The 20,734-nt window shown below is 38.6% G+C and overlaps 1 protein-coding gene across 2 annotated transcripts in view; it reads right to left on the bottom strand.

Moving 5' to 3' along the window:
• Positions 1-20,734, bottom strand: part of pcdh10a (protocadherin 10a) — a 74,429-nt gene that overhangs the window by 24,895 nt on the left and 28,800 nt on the right. The window contains exon 4 of one of the 2 annotated variants that reach the window (XM_072256248.1): positions 19,245-19,544. In XM_072256248.1, coding sequence (XP_072112349.1) covers positions 19,245-19,544 — 300 coding nt within the window. The remainder of the gene's footprint in view (positions 1-19,244; positions 19,545-20,734) is intronic. The other variant, XM_072256249.1, reaches the window with a different exon arrangement.

Genomic DNA, 20,734 nt, shown 5'->3' with positions numbered 1-20,734 from the left:
GAGTTAATATTTCCCCTGGTTAAGAAGCCCAGAACCAGGGGCAAGAGAATAGGAGGTGAACGTTCAGGTAAGAAACTTCTTTACCCAGAGGGCATGGTATCTTTGAAATTCTCTACATTAAAAGACAGCAAGGATTCAGTCTTTCACTCCCCACCCCCTATTTTCTGCTTTCTGCAGGGATGGTTCCCTATGAAACTCCCTGGTCATTCGTCCCTCCCCATTGATCTCCCTGCTGGCACTTATCCTTGCAAGTGGAACAAGTGCTACACCTGCCCCTATGCCTCCTCCCTCACTACCCTTCAGGGCACCAAACAGTCCTTCCAGGTGAAGCGACACTTTACCTGTGAGTCTGTTGGGGTCATATACTGCATCCGGTACTCCCAGTGTGGCCTCCTGTATATCAGTGAGACCTGACGTAGATTGGGAGACCGCTTTGCTGAGCACCTATGCTCGATCAGCCTGAAAAAGCAGGATATCCCAGTGGCCACACATTTTAATTCCACTTCCAATTCCCATACTGGTATGTCTATCCATGGCCTCCTCCACTGTCGTGATGTGGCCACACTTAGGTTGGAGGAAAAACACCTTATATTCCGTTTGGGTAGCCTCCAACCTGATGGCATGAACATCGATTTCTCAAACTCCCGGTAATGCCCCCACCCCTCCCTCCCTTCACCATTCCCCATCCCCCTTTCCCCCTCATCTTATCTCCTTGCCTGCCCATCGCCTCCCTCTGATGCCCCCCTCTCTTTCTTCCAATGCATTCTATTGCTTTTACCAATTTTCTCCCCAGCTCTTTACTTCATCTCCTCCTGCTTCAAGTTTCACCTATCACCTTGTGTTTCTCTCTCCCCTCCCCCAACCTTTTAAAACTACTCCTCAGCTTTTTCTCTCCTGTCCTGCCAAAAGGTTTCAGACCGAAACTCTGACTGTACTCTTTTCCTAGATGCTGCCTGGCCTGCTGAGTTCCTCCAGCATTTTGTGCGTGTAGTCTGGATTTCCAGCATCTGCAGATTTTCCCTTGTTTGTGAAAGGATTCAGTGTTGGTATATTCAAGAAAGTGAATGAAAATGATGTTCAGTTCAATGTGCTACAAGCAAGACAAAGATTGCTGCTCACTGTATTCATTCCAATGGCCTGCTTGCATTGATAGCCATAAAGCAAAATGTAGTGAGTGTTAAGCAGTAGTTCACCCTAAAAGCTGGTAGTTTCTCTTAAAAAGTTCTCTTATGGAAAATTGTGTTGAATTTTAAAGGAAATCAGAATGCAAGATTTGTTTTACACAGAGAGTAGTTGATATCTGGAATGTGCTGCTGGAGCTGGTAGAGAAATCAGATATGATTACAATGTTTAAGATATATTTAGACACGCACCTGCGTAGACATAGAAGAATAGGGATCCATTGTGGCAATTGGGATTAGTATAGATGGGCAAAAAGGCAACCATGGAGTGGGTGGGCACAAGGACCCATTTCTGCAGTATACGAATCAGTGACACAATGAAATGTCAAACCACATTTCATTAGATTACAGGGAAAGATGCCTATGAATGTCAACATCAGAAATCAAGAACCAAGTATCTGGTTGGAATATCGCCAGAAGCTCAGCGATCTGACAAGTGTAGTCAAGGGCAATGAATGCACTTTCATTAGTCACATCCACTGTAATCAGACGTTAGTTAATGCCACACTCCTCAATCATTCACTAACAGGTTCTTATAGTCAGGATATCTATCTGACGTCATAAGCTGTCAACCACATGGCCAATTATTGTTGTATCACCAAACCATTTGTACTCATATTTGGGTCCAAATCATTTATTTATATTATAGAAAGGTAAAGCCCATGCATTGAGGTCTGTGGAACTCGATTAGTAACAGCCTTCCAGTCAAAAGCACTCACCATCTACTACTCCATGCTTATTGCTGCTGAGTTAATTTTGGATCAAATTTGCTGCTCCCCCTTTTAATTTCTGACCAGCCTGCCATGTAATACTTAGTTAAAAACCTTGCTAAAATCTATACAGACTGCAACAAATGCACTGTTCTAATCGACCCTGCTCATTAACTCCTCAAAAAAAAATTTCAATGTTAATCAGGCATGACTTTCCCTTAACAAATCTATGCTGCCCCTGATTAATTTGTGCCTTTCCAAACAAAGGTTTATACCTTCAGAACGAATTCCAATAATTTGACCAGCTCTGAAGTTAATTTAACAGGCATGTAATTACTTGGTTTATCCCTTCTCCCTTAAAAGAACAATATATCAGTAATCCTCTGAACCTCTGGCACCATTCCTCTATCCAGAAAGGATTGAAAAATTATAGTCAGGGCCTCTGCAGCTCTCCTGTGATTTTAATGCATAACGTTCTCTAGAGTTTAGGGAGAATGGTGTGAAAAACAAAAACAAAAATCCAGTGAGGAGCAGTTAATGAGAAGTCAGAAGAGTGACCAGATTGGTTCAAACTGACAGTAATTCAAATAACCAGGCATTACAACAGTGGTGTGCAGGGCAACATCTCTGAATGCACAACAGGTCAAACCTTGAAGTGGATGGACTACTGCAGCAGAAGACCATGAATGTATACATGGCACACACATCAAAGTTGCTGGTGAACGCAGCAGGCCAGGCAGCATCTCTAGGAAGAGGTACAGTCTACGTTTCAGGCCAAGACCCTTCGTCAGGACTAACTGAAGGAAGAGATAGTAAGAGATTTGAAAGTGGGAGGGGGAGGGGGAATATCCAAAATCATAGGAGAAGACAGGAGGGAGAGGGATGGAGCCAAGAGCTGGACAGGTGATTGGCAAAAGGGATATGAGAGGATCATGGGACAGGAGGCCCATGGAGAAGGAAAAGGGGGAGGGGGGGAAAAAACCCAGAGGTATAGGGGTATAGTCAGAGGGAGAGAGGGAGAAAAGGGAGAGAGAGAGAGAGAGAGAGAAAGGATGTGTGTATATAAATAAATAATGGATGGGGTACAAGGGGGAGGTGGGGCATTAGCGGAAGTTAGAGAAGTCAATGTTCATGCCATCAGGTTGGAGGCTACCCAGACGGAATATAAGGTGTTGTTCCTCCAACCTGAGTGTGGCTTCATCTTTACAGTAGAGGAGGCCATGGATAGACATATCAGAATGGGAATGGGATGTGGAATTAAAATGTGTGGCCAAATTTTCCCCCCCTCCCCCTTTTCCTTCTCCCTGGGCCTCCTGTCCCATGATCCTCTCATACCCCTTTTGCCAATCACCTGTTCAGCTCTTGGCTCCATCCCTCCCCCTCCTGTCTTCTCCTATCATTTTGGATCTCCCCCACCCCCTCCCACTTTCAAATCTCTTACTAGCTCTTCCTTCAGTTAGTCCTGACGAAGGGTCTCAGCCCAAAACGTCGACTGTACCTCTTCGTAGCGATGCTGCCTGGCCTGCTGCGTTCACCAGCAACTTTGATGTGTGTTGCTTGAATTTCCAGCATCTGCAGAATTCCTCATGTTAATGTATACATGGTGGCTACTTTGTTAGGTACAGATGATACCTAATAAGGTGGCCACTGAATTTAGACATTCAATGAAACATCCCGTTTATTGGCATGCAGTCCATAAAACTGGTGTGCAATGTAAACAAATAAAGTGTTGAGTACATCCTTTTATAGCACCTTCACACAGATTGTTGACAATCTTTTTCACACTGGAAATGGTGTGGCAGGCAGCAATGCCAAGCAGGAAACATCTTCCTGCTAATCTCGTTGATGTACAACTTAGTAGCACACTCATCTCATCAAAAGCAACATACTGCAAAATGATGTCATTGCTCCTTGCAGCATAACCAGAAGTGACCCAATGTCAGAATGTTGCAGTGAAAACCGGGAATTCTGTCCAGGAAACAGAGTATTAGTTGGGAAAGATTAACATCCTGCCATATTACCTCAGGCTGCTGCCATCTGTGTTCCGATAGTGTCATGGAATTTATAAAATACACATATCCTCTGAATGGAATTACTGAAACTTTGCCTCAAAGAACATATGATGTCTCCAGGGAACACAAATCTGTTCTGTCACATTTTATGAGCCACCACTATTTTCACTGTATGTACAATGCTAATGTGCTACTGTGTTACAGTGCTTAATCACCAATCACCTTTATCACATTTGCCAATGTTTGCTTTGTCATAGTAGCTATGACGTAGATGGCACAGTGGAATGCTACAGAACACAGGCATCTTGACCAATGCAAAGATGTACACCACGCTCTGTACGTCTACACTTGAGCTAAGATACTGAAGGAGCGGAATCACTTTAGATTACAACATATGCCTGAATTAACCTATGGCAACCATAACAGAGTGAATGCACTTAAGGCCATTTTGCACTATGAAGAATTAAACAGCCTTTTAGTTGCTGTCTGCATATACCTAGCTCACTTGGAAAATAATATGTCATGGACTAGTGGTGCACAGTAAGTTGCAAGATACTGCAGATATATCCAGGTACACTGAGAAGAAGCCTACCCATAAAAGATCAAGTCAAAACTAATTTTGAAAAATACAGCCAAACCAAGTCTTATTTGCTCAGTGATTAGGGTTGTAGCTGATCCATATGGCAATTTTAGTCAGGAAATTCCTTCTGTAAAAAAAATGGCTTGTGGTGTCACGTGGAGTACCTGGCATGTTAACATCTGCTCTGGATGCTGACATAGCGTTTCTCAGACTCTACGTAACATTCCAATAACTCTTCATCAGAGTACTTCCTTCTGTTCCACAATGATGACATCTGCAGAATTGTGTGACATTGGTATTTCTGCCCATTACCACTTCTGTCTTCTCTGGCAACAGTAAAGAGAACATAGAATCTTTCTGCAACTGCCATTCACTCATAATTCCTAGCCTCTGGTACTTCAGCTATGAGTCCACTGTGTCATCACATGTGTTCTACCTGCCCAGAGATCCAGGCGCACTCACTTGATTGCCCTCCTTATACTTCGTCCTATCTGCATACTGCAAACCATCCCCTAGCAGTCCTCTGGTCTTTCTTCCATGCTAGGTTACATAATGAATATTCCAACAGCATTTCTAATAGTCACGGTCCTGCTCTCAAATGAAGTGTTACCTAAGTGGAACCAGAAATACCTTCTGATAAACTTACAGGAACAACTACCGACTTACTTTTCATAAACTTCACAACGGAGCGTTTGGCTTCCTCTTTGGAAGTTGGATGACATGAGTCATCAGAATATGCAGATGCTGTCAAGCTATATCCAATTGATCAAGTGGAAGTACATGCCATTGTCTAGAACAAAAAAACCCATGATACTCAACATTTTGGTCTATGATGCTACAGAGAGCCAAAGTTGGCACCTCGAGTCACTTCAAGTGAATGTGCACCATAATGAGGAATTCATTTTACCATACTTGAGGAAATCAATATACAGTACATCTACTGAAATACTCAAGCTGACCATCTTTCTTTTAACATATTCTCAATTGGATTTGCAGCTAGTATATATACCTTCAGGCTATCCCCTATGTATATGAAATATACAAATTGAGCACTAATCTCATAGATGTTATGGCATTATCGAAACTTTGGAGAATCGTACTATGGCTTTGCTATATCCAGCCCCAATGTGCATCGAGTTCTGTTCCCCTTCTCCAAAATGGCCAAATATTCTCTTTAAAACCTTTACTGGCTTATTCCATATTGAATGGATATACTTATTGACTTTCCCTAATATATTCTCTTGTTCTTTGGTCCTACCAGCTGTCTACCGTATGGACGCCGCATATAATTTAAAATTTAAAAGAACTATTGGTTCTCCCCTGAATCATAACGCTCCAGTAAGGACAACCCAAGTTTGCCCTATCCTTTCTTCTCTCTCTTAACCACTAATCCAGGCAGCATCCTAGTAAACCACTTCTACATCCTTTCCACCATATCCACATTCTGCCTATAATGGGGTGACCAAGACTGCAGATAAATACAACAATTACCACCTAATTAATGTTTTAGATAACTGAAGTCATTTATTCCTTATTCTTATACTGAACATCCATAACAATGAAGGCAAGCATACCATACACTTTATTTACCACCTTATCCGCCTTCACAGTTACTTTCAATGAACAATAGACATGGACACTGTACTTCAAAGATAAGAGGGATACCATTAACCCTATATTTTCTCCTTTCATTTGACCTCCCAAAATGCAGTGCTATATCCTCACAGAGATTAAACCCCATCTGCCGTTTCTCTGCCCACTTCTGTAACTGATCTCTATCTCGCTATAATCAGTGGTAGTCCTATACACTGTCCACAGCTCCAGCAATCTTGCTATCATCCACAAATTTGCTAATTCACCCATCTACATTTTCATCCAAATCATTGATATATATCACAGAGGTCTCCGTACCAATCCTTGCAGAATGCCACTGGTCATGAACCTCTAGCCAGATTAACAGCATTCTCTGTCTGCTTTCAGAGGACAAGCCAGTTCAATATCCAAACTTGCAATTCACCCTGGATCCAGGTATTTTAATCTTCTGAATCAACCTACCATGAGAGCTCTTATCAAATGTATTAATCATGCCCTACAGTTATAGACTCCATTATCCTGGGGAAAAAAAAGATTGTGACTATTTATTTTATCCAGGATGTTATAAACCACTGTAAGGAAACCTCTCCGCTTCCTTCACTCCAGTGAAAAGTCCCTGACTATCAGTTTCTTCTTGTAACTCCAGGTATGGTAACATCCTTGTTAAACTTTTCTGTACCCCCTTTAGTTCAATCACATCCTTCTTTTAATATGGCAACCAGAACTGCACACAATATTCCAAATGCTGTCTCACCAATTTCTTATACAGCTCTTACATGACATCCTATCTCTTCTACTAAATGCCCTGTCTGAGTAAGGCAAGCACACCATACATCTTCTTCGCCACTTGTGTTGCTAATTTCAGAACATTATGTGCTTGTACCCCCTATGTCTGTTCTATAAATTCTCCCCATGACACTACCATATGTTATGCATGTCCTGCCCTGGTTTAACTTCCGAGAATACATTACTTCACATTTGCCTGAATTGAGTTCCATTTGCCATTCATTTGTCCAATTTCTCAGTTCCTGTTGTAATCTTAGGCAACATTTTTCATTGTCCATCACACCAATAATTTTAGTATCATCCACAAACTTGCAAATTGTACCACCTACGTTCTCAAATCATGAATACAGATGGCCCAGCAGCAATCCATGCAGCATACCAATGGCTTCAGAACTCCAATCTGAAAACCAAGGTTGGACTGCCACTTTCTGATTCCTTCCACCAAGCCAACTTGGTATCCAATTGGCTAGCGCACTCTGGAACCCATGATGCTCATCATGCAGGATCTTGTCAAAAACCATGTAAATGAAGTTTACTTTTCAACTAATCTACTTTGGCACTTTTTCAAACAATTACACGTCACCAATTTAATTATCCTCCATCTGGCCATTAGGTGGGCACAGCAAAGATAAGACTTTCGAACATCAAGTCACAGAGTCATGCCACAACAAAACAGGCCCTCCGGCCCAACTTGTCCGTACTGCTGAGTTGCTCAGAAAGCAAGTCTCATCTGCCTGCATTTTGGTTCCTAGACCCCTTAACCTCTCTTATACATGTACATATTTGGATAGCTTTTAAAATGTTGCTAACATGCCTGTCTCAACCATTACATCTAGCAGCTCATTCCTGAAGGCACTGGAATAAAATACCCACTGTCTCAGCAAATTGTTGTTTGACCATGATACGGCATTACAAAAATGGGCAGCATGACGTATACCACAGCCAATTAAAATGATGTCTTTTTCATTTTCTTATAGTTTTCGACTTGAATTGTTCTGTATTTTCATTCTTAACTTCCTTGATGACATTTGCCTTAAAGAATATGTAGATTTGCTCAAGGTGCCCCATGCACTTCGTATTTTCAGTCATAATTATTACAATTCTCTACATACCCAAATGGTGCTGTTGCTAGCAATCTCATCACCAGTTTAATTGTATTTAGTTTCCTTCCTACTGTTAGATCACAAAGTCAGTCTGACTACGAACACAAGAAATCAACATATTGGGACAGTAACATTCCAACTTAAACTTCAAGTAGGCAACAAAGATACTACTGTCATTAATCATACGAAAGGGTCCTTGTGATAGAAACCCATCAACATAAGGGTAGCAAATGTGTTTAGCAAATGCAGCAAAAATCTCATGTACTTTTCCTTGGATGTCACATAGAAAATTATTCACTGAAGAACCCAGATGAATTTAATGATGTGCCAATCAGAGTTCTGTAACTTATCCTTACTCTACTGTTTCTGTTTGAGTGATAGATATTCACTTCACTCTCATGTTTGCTAAAATTGTATTCCAACTAGCAGCTACAATTTGAAAGGTCACAAACAGTTGTAAGTAAACTTTCAACTTTGTTTAACTTCTGGTCGTAAATAGAAGTCAGTCTTCAGTTCTTAAAATGTAAATGGAAAAGCAGATTGAAGTTAAAAAAAACTCTTTATAGAAAAATGCTGCAAATAGTTTCTGTATTTTAAAGATACTGTCTGTAAAGAGTCACTGCACCTGCTTTATTATTGCTCAAGAGTAAAGAAAATGGGTTGTTTAATTTGGGTTGTTTCAAATAGACAAGCTGACTCTTAAGTTGCTTAGTTCAAGGAAATTTGCAGAACAGATGAATAATATAATTTAGCATATTAATAACTGATGTGTCTACAGTTGGAAGAGTTTTATTTACTCAGAAGTTAGTTTTACAGTATTAATGGTAGCTAGCTAAGATCTCTGTCTTCAAAAATGTTTTTAGACCGTTTGTGGTAAAAGGATATCTGTGGAAATATGAGGATATCTGAGACTTGTGAAGTCACTCAAGTGGTTGGAAAGGATATACATTTAGAGAGCAGCTAAAGCTTATTAGGAATAGGGTAAATAACATCAAGTGTTTATGAAAGAAACAAGGGAAGAATGAGAATCCATTCCTCCAGTTTCAGTGGAAGACAACTTGTTTATCTGCATCTCTATTATGTCTTTATAGTTTATAAGAATTGTACACCTGTGTTTCAGAAATCCTTAATGTTTGAGAAATACTTTGCAATTGGGAAATATTTAAGATAGCAGTCCTATGAGTTTTAAATGCATTATAGGAATGTGCAAATTTAAACGTGCATCACTCTAAGTAAATGAATTGTGATTTAATCTACTTTGTTAGCTGGAAGTATCTCCTCCTTGGTAGGGAGAGGGGATCAACTGCTCAAACAGTGGGTATTGGTAGCTAAACCCAACATGGTGAATAAACACGGAAGTAAACTAGTCTTTGAACAATGGGTAGTTACAGTATAATCTCCTTTCAGTGAGAGTACTCATGGCTATTTATATCCAAATAGGGTCTGCCTTCAAGTTTCAAACTTCGTGGTCAGCAAACACAATACCATCACAGTTGGCACCCAACGTGGTCAAATTATATCAAAAAATATTATTTTGTAAAGAATTATTATTTAGCAGTGGTCCATATCAGAAAGCTCTTGGCAAGTGCTATGGTACCTCACCTAGTTTTAGACCAAGATACTCCTTCCAGCACAGAGGTAACATTCAAGAGGCTCCATCAATATTATGGAGTAGAGTATGAAACTGAGCACACACCACGAGGCCCGCCGCATCCTTCTCCCCCTAAATGTACAAAGGGACAGGGCCCATCCCAAATGAACACACCCAACCTGCAGCTCAGGGAAAACAAAATGTCGTGAAGGGGAAGGCTAACATTAATGTAATAAAAACTGCACAGGAGAATTTTAAACAAATCTATCCAAAATGCTCTATCTGACAAATTGGATACAACCCTTTCTATATGCCAAAGCTCATATTGCTGGCAAAATTTGATACAGCAGCAGTCATTAAGGTTGCTACAAAGATTGACTCATGAAGATATACAAATCTTGCATACATCTGGTCACAACCACTTCGAAAGTAACATTAAAAGTCTCAGCTCTGTCGTACAAATGTAAATTTCCTAGATATGACAATTACCTGTCAGGGATTTGGCTTTACCCTGAATTTAGTCAAAGGATTGTTCAAGTGGGATATTCAAGGACCACAAATCCTTACAATCAACCCTAGACCTACTAAATTATGCTGGAGCTTTCACACCTGACTGTGCTCAATTGTCAAAAACATTACACGACAGTTGTAAACCGGAGAAATGTAAAGCCTTTTGTTTTTATACCAGAAGATTAAGAGTCACAACAGAAATTGATGAATGCAGTTCAACAAGCAATAGAACTTCTGATAAAGGACCTAACAAAATCTCTTGTTCTGCAAATTTGTGTTTCCCCAAAAACCATTGTAGCCATCTGCTGTAATAAGGGAGAAGAAACACAAGCCTCATACACTATGCCTGATTTAATTTCATCCCAACAGAACACAAATTTACTGCCTTAGAATGATGTCTTGCTATGGTATTCCACACGCTTATTGCAGCAAGACCACTGCAAGGAGCAAATCAATTATTATACAAACAGAGTTTGAGGCTTTAAAAATTGAAAGCAAATTACAAAAAAATGAAAGGAGAGCTATCATAACTAGATATGGGGAATGGCAAATACTCTTATAAGATAAAACCTTAAAGTGAGAATACATTCTGAAGAGTTGCGACTTACAATCTTTACCTTTCATGAAATATGTGGAACCAGCTTTTTTATGACTTAATAGAGCACAACATCCTTTAGAGAACTATTCTCAAATATGGTACTGTGATGGATCAGCACTGAAAATCCAGAAAAAAAAATACATCTACTCAATTGTAATCCTTGCTCTCGATTATAAAAGGATTTTTTTAAAAATCAGAAACTGAATTTGAACCACACGAGTTAAGTGCTTCTTTTAAGAAATCATACAGCTCAATTTTCAGCAGCTAAAGCCCTCGAACTATGTCTAAAACAAGAAAAGACAGAACCAGGTTGAAAAGTACTGACTCTTTATTTTAGGAATGCAGTAGAAAGATATCTTTCATTCTGGTCAACTGCCAGATGGAGAACACACAGAGGTAAACTGCTTCCACCTTTATCCATGTGGAAGAATATTTATGAATTGTTATTGATTTGACCATTAGCACAAGTGTTACACATCCCGAGACATACTTCAGGCCCCTCACACCACCATGGTAATAAACTAGGAAATGAACAAGTAAAACAAGCTGTCGGATTTGGAACTTACTATGGTAAGGAAGGCCAGACTTCTTGTCGTAAAAACTTTAAATATAACCAGGATGATGTTCAGGCTGCATTTGGAGTATTATCAACAGTTTTGGGCTCCTTATTTCAGAAAGGATGTGCTGTCATTGGAGATAGTCCAGAGGAGGTTCACAAAGATGATTTTGGGAATGAAGTGGGTTAATGTATGAGGAGCACTTGGTGTACTCACTGCTATTTACAAGAATATGGGGGGGGGGGCAGTGGAATCTCACTGAAACCTATTGAGTGTTGAAAGGACTAGATGGAGTGGATGTGGAGAGGATGCTTCCTTTGGTAGAGGTATCCAGAACTAGAGGGCATAGCCTGAAAATTGAGGGACGACCCTTTAGAAGAGAGGTAGAAGGAATTTTTTTTTAAGCCAGAGAGTAGTAAATCTGTGGAATGCTCTGCCACTGACTGCGGTGGAGGTCAAATCCATGTGTATTTTTAAGGCGGAAGTTGATGGTTTCCTGTTCAGTCAGGGCATCAAAAGGTATGGCAAGAAAGCAGGTGTATGGGGTTGAGTGAGATCTGGGAGCAGCCATGATGGAATGGCAGAGCAAACTCGATGAGCTGAATGGCCTAATTCTGCTCTCATGTCTTATGGTCTTATGTGATATTAAGCATTCTCCTGGATACTACTAAACCCAATTCAATTGGGTCTTCAACATGATACAAATATAAAATTAATGGTGAAAGTATGATTTGGGTATGTCACCCTAAAAAAGATAAGCAAATACCACCTTCCCACAAGTCGGAAGCACTGATTCAGAAAGTCCACCAAGGATTCGGGCACAATTATGGTGGTAGACCAGCTACTCATGCAAAATTAGCAATGATATAATGGTGGCCTTACATGTTGAGTGATTGTAAGCAATTTGTTGCAAATAGTAAAGAATGTCTGACTAATAATAAAGGAGCAGTCACAAGGCCACCTCCTATATGACAAACAATTCTAATATGCCAATGCATGTGTGCAAATTGATTATATAGGCGTATTTCTGGCATCCCAAGGCAACCAACCTTATTAGAGACCTAATAAATATATTCTTGTAATAATTCATCTTTGTACAGGATATACATATTAGAAATCCTCTGAGTTTTAGATGTGTTTTAGCAGTGTTGTGTGGATTTAAACATGAATCACTGAAATTAAATGAACTGTGCTTTAAAAACTTTATTAGCTGGAAGTATCTTCTCCTTAGTAGGGAGGGGGCACCCACTGCTCAAATAGTGGGCTCTGGCAGCTAAACTCACCATGGAAAATAAACAGAGTAGTAAACCTGTCTTTGAAGATTGAATAGCTACACTATAATCTCCCTTTATTGAGAGTATGTGTAGCAATTTATATCTGATAGTGCTTAAAGTCTTTGTTTCAACATTAATGGGATTGAGGCTGAGAGAGTTGAGAGATTCAAGTTCGAGTAGTGAACATCATCAATAGCCTGACCTGGTCAAACCACAAACATATCATAGCCTAAAAAACTCAGCACTAGAGAAACTTGAAAATATCCCGATCAATTCTTACCAATTCTTGTCAATGCACTATGGAAAAGCATCCTTTCTAAATGCATAAAAGCTTGGTGAAGCAACTGCTCTACATGTGTACACAAAAAAAAATGCTGTAGAGTTGTGGACACAGCTCAGTACATCTCAGAAACCATGGTCTCTACATTTCTCACTGCATCAATAAAGCATCCAAGTGACTCAAGCATTCTCCACCCACCCTCATCTATCAGACAGAAGATAAAGCTTGAATGCCCATACCACCAGGCTGAAGGACAGATTCTACACTGCTGTTATAAGACTATTGAATGGTTACCTACTATAACTAAATAAATTCTTGACCGTAATCTACCTTGTTACCTACTATAATTAAATAAATTCTTGACCGTAATCTACCTTGTTATGATCCTGGATCTTTTTTTACCTGCACTGCATTTTCTCTGTAGCTGTTACACTTCAATCTGCATTGTACTATTGATTTTCATTTTTTTTTACCTCTTTACACTGTATACTGATTTGATCTGATGAACAGTTTGAAATGCAAGCCTTTCACTGTATCTCAGTACATATGACAATAATAAACAAATTCCAATTATACTTATCCTAACAGAGTACATGCATAATAAAATTTTCTTGATGTCACATGATCAATCACATGACTGATTGATGTCACAATGTGTCTGCTCTGCACAGTCTTGGCAAGTATTGGCTCTACATCAGCTTACCACATGATCAATATGGCATGCACACTGATTAGCCTATAGGGACCAATTCAGAATCAGAAGGTTTATATCACACTCTAATATGGCATTAATTTGTTGTTTTGCAGCAACAATGCATTGCAGTCATAAAATTGGCATAAATAACAGTACAGTATTATGCATAAGTCTTGGAGACAGCCTAGCATGTCTATGACTTTTGCACAGTATTGTGTATTATGTCTTTCCAATTACCAAATAACTATCTTCCTTTTTTAACCAATATTCAGTACTGTGTAAAATAATCTCAGCAAATTCTGGATATTGACTTCAACAACAATAGAGTGCAGTTCAAGACAATGGGTAGATACTTTGCAAAATTGAATTGCGTTGTTCTGAAAGGTAAAAAGGCCATAGAAATTTTGAGATTAAGGACCAAGAGACATTCCAAAGAATTCCAACGATCTATTTTATAATCTGATCACCTTAATGTAGATAATAATGCTTAAATTTGCTTTCATGCAAAAGATATTTCAAGGCAAAAACATTGGGCCAGTTATCCATGAAAAGAAACAAAATCTAATATACAAAACATTACTACAAGTTGCAGGGAAAAACATTTGGATTGGTTGAGAATGCTAAGATGTAACTGCTGACTTTATGACATCAATTTGTATCTTCGGCTTCAGCACAAGTGACTTCTGTTACCACAAATATGACTGACAGCCCATACATCTCCTGTAACATTTAAGTGTTAACATTTTCGTAAGCAATGGATTCATTGGTAGCTGATCTCCTATTCACTGAGATTTAATGCCTTCACAGTGATGTAAGAATAAGAACAAATGTTTTACATACTGACAGTGATGACTTTAATATTCTAGTAGTACCTCAGAATAACAATTAGACCAGTACGCACTAGTAAGAAACCAACAGTAAGCAGTATCAAGATTGTTCAGTAATTCTAATTCTGCAACCAGCTCAGCATTTTCATCAGCTCCATTATCATTCAGGCATAATTTTCCATTGTATAGAATTAGATGCTCATAAATGAAAAACAACAATTGGTATCTTACAGAGGTCATTTTTTTTAAAACAGTCTTTTTGATTCTAGATTCCGGGCACTGAAACCAGGAAACTATCTGTCTGCTGTTGTTCACATTTTTCCCCCACTATCTACCAACAATTGCTCAATCCGTTCTTGCTTTCAGACAATGATTTAATGATCTTTGAATGATTGCGCCAACAACAAATAGCTTGTCACTTTTGACGCCATTTAGCAGGTAATTGATCAATGCAAGGGACAGAATAAAAGACCAGTGCTTCTTCCCTGTGCTTCACACTCAAGTGTTACCTGTGACAAATACAAAACTTGCATACATACTACAGTCAGCAGACTCATCATCCTAATTCAGCAATGGAACACTATTGACCACACCTTCTACCACCATGGACCATCTCTGGTTTTATTTGCACTAATATCTTATTTTGCACTGTATTGTATAATATATGTTCTGTGTACTGTCTGAACCCACTTGCTTGTGATTCTGCTACAAGCAGGTTTTTCCACTGTGTTTGTACCTTACCATATTTTTGCAGATGACAGTGAACTTAATTTTACCTGATATATCAGATTCTACCCTTCCAAGTTTGCACATAACCAATCTAAACTCTGATCTCCATTCCAATGCACATCAAGCTCAATGTTTAGCCACACCACAGGTTTTCATTTTTCCATGTCTTCAGATTGTGCTCATTTCCGGTTCTCCAGATGTTTATTTGGACATATTTCCTCATTGTTTTTAATTATTTATAATCTTTACTTCTCTACAACTATTTATTACCCTTATTAACACATTTTGTCTGATTTGCTTGGTGTTTTTATCAAAATACATCATTTTAATATGGGGAAGTAGAACAGTTTCCATTCCAGCTCCCTGAAATCTATATTGGACATATCCAAACTGACTCTACCCCATTCATCTGAATCAGTCCCAACTTCAATCTCAGAAGATTATTAGCCAATGTGACAGATTTTAATTTATTTACAGATAAAGCACTGAATAGGCCCTTCCAAGCATTTCGAACCACTGCACCAGCAGCCCCCAATTTGACCGTAGCCTAATCACAGGACAATTTACAATGACCAATAATCGATTATGTCTTTTGACTGTAGGAGGAAGCCAGAGCACCTGGAGGAAATTTGTGCATTCACGGGGAGGATGTACAATTCCTTACAGAGGACACCAGGATTAAACTCCGAAATCTGATAACCCGAGCTGGCGTAGCGTTGTGCTAGCCACTACCAACCATGGCAACCCAGAAACTGGTGATGAATTTTAATTTCATAACAGCCATTAAAATTATTTGCTAAACTGCTGGGAAGTTAAACACAATTTCACACTGGTCAGCACAATACAAAATTATATGGAAACTTCATAGATAGCAAAACAGAGGAGAACCTGAATGTAGTCAGTCTAACCTGGATTTCAACTCTGATCCAAAAGAAAAAAAACACTAACAGCCCAATTTCACGTGAAACCATTCCCACATTGTATCACACTATGTAAATGATTTGTACTTAGAATACTGCTGGCCCTCTCTAAAAACTTCCATTTTAAAACTTCTGTTTCAAATGTTACATTTTCTTCAGATCCTCTCTCATTATCAAGACATGTTCGCCCACAGAACTGCCACTCACAGGATTTTTTTTACACAGTTCTTTGTAGACTTCAGAGACTTGTGCAAGGAAGTCCCAGGAGATCTACAGCCTGAGATACATAAACCACCCCATCAGCCACCAATAATCATTCCATTGTCAAACTCACTTAAATCACATTTCTTCGCCGGTCTGATGTTTGGTCTGAACAACATCTGAAACTCTTGACCATGTCTGCATGCTTTTATGCATTGAGTTGCTGCTATGTGATTGGCTGATTAGATATTTGCATTAACAACTGCTGTTCAGGTGTATCTAACAAAGGGGCTGCAGATGTATATAGTCCATATGTATTACAATCAAGACAAATATCCTATTGGCCTTCTTAATAACTTGATGCAACTGCACACTTAGAAGGGTTTTGGCCTAAAATGTCGACTGTACTCTGTTCCATAGATACTGCCTGGCCTGCTGAGTTCCTCCAGCATTCTGTGTATATTGCACACTCAGTGTTTTAATGTACCAGGAACCCCAGATTCCTGTTTACAGCAACATTTTATAGTTTTACTCACATTATATCCCATCTGTCAAGTTCTTGCCCACTCACTTAACCCATTTTTCACTTCGTAGGCTCAATCTTCTCTTTACTATTTGCTGATGTATCTATTTTGGATTATCGACAAATAGGACACATGAGCACTTGATCCCCTGATCTAAGTCAGTCACATTGATTATAAATATTTGAAGCCCCAGCACTGATCTCTACCTACCACTACTTAATGATTAAACTAAACATCTTATATTAGTTAGGAACTCCCCTATCCATGCTAAAATATTACCCCTAACATTAAGCATTCTTTACCAAATATAGGTAAATAGATAAAAGAAATTGCTTCCAAACTCAAAAACACCAAACAAGAAAGGATAAGCTATTTAATTCAAATAAGTCTCATAGTAATTTAAGTACTCATTTTTAAACTGTTATAATAAATATAAATTGCAGAAGCATTTAATAATATTTAAGTTATTTTAATGTAATTAACTTCAAAGAAAACCTTTGCAACATTATAGAATACACAATTGCAACAGGAATACAAAGCTCATTAGTGAAATAAGCACTGAATCCATAAGGAAGTCACCATGTTTCTGCACTCCGCAATGCAAAAAGCAAACTACAAATTTCACATATTGAACTACATTAAACAAAATGTTCATATGCCCTAGCTTCCCAGCACCAAAGAACAATATATAAATAGGGCCTTTGGTAGTTGCAAAATTGACAGAAATCTACAGGAAGTGTGTAATTTATTGACCATACACTACAACGTGACAATAGAATCCTTATCAAAAGATCACAGTGCATTGATTGTGTGTAATGCCTCTGATGAAAATTGCACAGCTCTGACTATTCATACCTGCCATAACAACAATAGAAATTGTTGTTTGATTTTTTTTCCCCCTTCATTCCTTAAATGCTCATGGCACACAAAGCTATGAGCAACGAAGATGAAAAGTGCTCTTGTAGTGTGAGATTATCTGCATTTTTATTTAGCTCATTTTCATTTAAATTTTGGTGTACTGTCTAGTGTAATCATGAGACCACTGACATGAAGTAGTTCCACACCACTTCAGCTTCGTCGAATTCGCAGGAAAGTTGCTTAATATCAAAAACTTTCTAGACTTTTATAAAAATAATTCATTACTGATTGACTAAACAGGTTTTTAAGATCTATTTCTTTAGAACCATACCTCATGCTCCCCCTTGGTAGTATTGATTCCCTTCTGAGTATGGGATCACAACCATTTCGCTCTCTATGGTATCTTGCCTAAGTAGACATTCTACCTGACTGAGCCCTGACAGATAAAATCATCTGGCTTTAGGCCATGAAGCTTAGCAACCATGCACAATTCTTTGCCTCAGCTATCTGCAAACACACATGCCAGGAAATGCCGGAAAGTGAATTGGAGTGAAATCCAGAACTATTTTCTTTAGGGGCATAATACTATTTATAGCAACAGACTAGCTGCTCAATTAAGATTGATAATATCTGTACAGACCAGAAACTAAATCTTGAACACTCCTCAAATAAAAAGATTAGCTACCTTCTGTCTTTAAAAGCAAACTCATTCCTAAAGCACGATTTTCAAAACTCAGGAGGACCATCAGTTCATAATAAACATCTTCAGCAGATAGTTTAAAAATGCTCATCTAATTCAGCACTTAACTTGATTTCAGAGCTGTAAAGCACTGGTCAGTTTTCATCACAGCTATGCAAATTCTGTATTAAATTACAACACTTCCAGCAAATAAAATTGGTATTCATACACTTGTAAAATTCATGATGAATCTTGTGAACTTGCATATTGAATTCAGAATGGATCTTTTCAATCCTAAAATGGCTACTTTATATAGCAGTTGAATACAATGTAGCAAGCTGTTCTAATCAACACAAACAAAAACAATTTGTGAAGTAACCACTAAAATTGCAGCACAACTCCTGAGAGAGGTTCTATATAAATCTAAAACACAAAACAGCAAGGAAGCATTCTCAGACTTCTGAATTCAGATAGCACAGTTCTAATGGCAAGTCACAACTAATTCACAAAATGCCCAATGCCCTCTGCAACAATATGGTAATTTTAAATATAGTTAGAATTAACTTAAATGTTTCGACACCACAGTGTGCACTTTTAATACTCTTAACATTTTGACCTGATCTGAACTAATGTAAATTTAAACACAAGAAATTCTGAAGACGCTGGAGAATCACAGCAGCACACACAAAATACTGGAGGAACTCAGCAGGTCAGGCAGCATCTATGGAAAAGAACAAGCAGTCGACATCTCAGGCCAGGATCCTTCTTCAGGACCAATCCAATTTAAATTTAGGTGACTTTTAAGTTTTACATGTTTCAGGCTTGATCATCAACAGCACTATTACACCCAACTAAAACTATTAATCTATTTCTGGTTTTTAAAAAAGTAAAAGATTTGAAGGAAGAGAATATTTGAATTCCAAGATGTTATTTTCCAAATTTATTGGAGCTACATTAAGCCGAATTTAATTTCCTGATGAATTTTCTTCACCTAACAAGGTAAATTGATATAGGCAATGTTTTTACTGAATACTCACTTAAATAGGGTGGCTTATAAGGCGCACGTGTGTTGGGCAAAAGTGCTTCATATTCTTTCTTTTCCGAAATTGAGGGATGTGTTTTTTCTTTTCCAAATGTAGAGAAAGATTTCTCACCAGGCTGCTCTGGAGCTTCATAGACCTCAGTGTCAGGCACAGAGTCCATTCCTGGGACATGTAAATTACTGCGATAATCCGGACCTTGGCGACTATCTGTGGGCACAAAACTGGGCATCCAGCAGCGGTCTGAGTGTCCCAATGCTTTACACTCTTCTGTGCAATTAGAAAAGAGGTCAGCTCCTATAAAGATAAATCAGAATAAAATGCATTATGTTATGATATTGGGAACATTACCTTCCAGGTTGGGGAAAACATTAATGTATCGTTTGAGTTTATGACAGGTCTTAGGATGCCTACCAATATTTCACTGGAATCTCTACATACTTGCACCCACCTCAATTCACTCCTCCAGAGCCGGGGGAAAATCTCCACAACTTGTCTTCAATTTAATGCACTGACATAAACATTGAAGAGGAAGACTCCACAGTGATTTTTCCCTCCAGCTAATCTTCCTCCCCATGCTACAACGAACAAAAGTCTCCCAAATGCAGCACTCCGCTCAGAAGTGAAGGGCCAAGGGCATTTTAAAATTCTAACGAATTCTTCCACTCAACAACAGTGCTAAGCTTTTCCTATTGTGAATGTTCATAACCCTTAAACGTGCATTTTAAACGGTATGAACATTCAGCTTGCGGACATAAACTGATAAGAAAGGCCGTGTGTATGTGCTGCTCACTGGCAATACTGTTGCAGCATGTGTTTTACTACATTTCTCATGTATTAACAAAAATGGATATTAATGTGACAATTGCAGATATTGCAGGCGACACTTGTAACGCACAAACAGAAACACTTCTAATTATAGAATGTCTGCATACAGATTTAAGTTATACAACACTAATGTGGTGACATTCAGCACTATTGAAATTGCTTCATTAGCTTATCTGTTCGAAGACAAACTATAGTGCCTATAAAAAGTATTCAACCCCCCTTGGAAGTTTTCATGTTTTATTGTTTTACAACATTGAATCACAATGGATTTAATTTGACTTTTTTGACACTGATCAACAGAAAAAGACTCTTTCGTGTCAAAGTGAAAACAAATCTCTACAAAGTGATCCAAATTATTTTCAAATATAAAACACAAAATAATTGATTGCATAAGTATTCACCCCCTTCAAGTCAATATTTAGTAGATGCAACTTCGGCAACAATTATAGCCTTGAGTGCATGGATAAGTCTCTATCGGCTTTGTACATCTGAAAACTGCAATTTTTCATCATTCTTCTTTACAAAACTGCTCAAGCTCTGTTGGATTGCATGGAGATCATGAGTAAACAAACCTTTTGAAGTCCAGCCACAAATTCTTAATTGGATTAAGGTCTGGACTGTGACTTGGCCACTCCAGGACATTAACTTTGTTTTTAAGC

Source organism: Mobula birostris, chromosome 4 (genome assembly GCF_030028105.1).
Source record: "Mobula birostris isolate sMobBir1 chromosome 4, sMobBir1.hap1, whole genome shotgun sequence".
NCBI classification, from domain to species: domain Eukaryota; kingdom Metazoa; phylum Chordata; class Chondrichthyes; order Myliobatiformes; family Myliobatidae; genus Mobula; species Mobula birostris.
The sequence above is the reverse complement of the archived record's forward strand: the minus strand, read 5'-3'. Positions and strand labels throughout refer to the sequence as shown.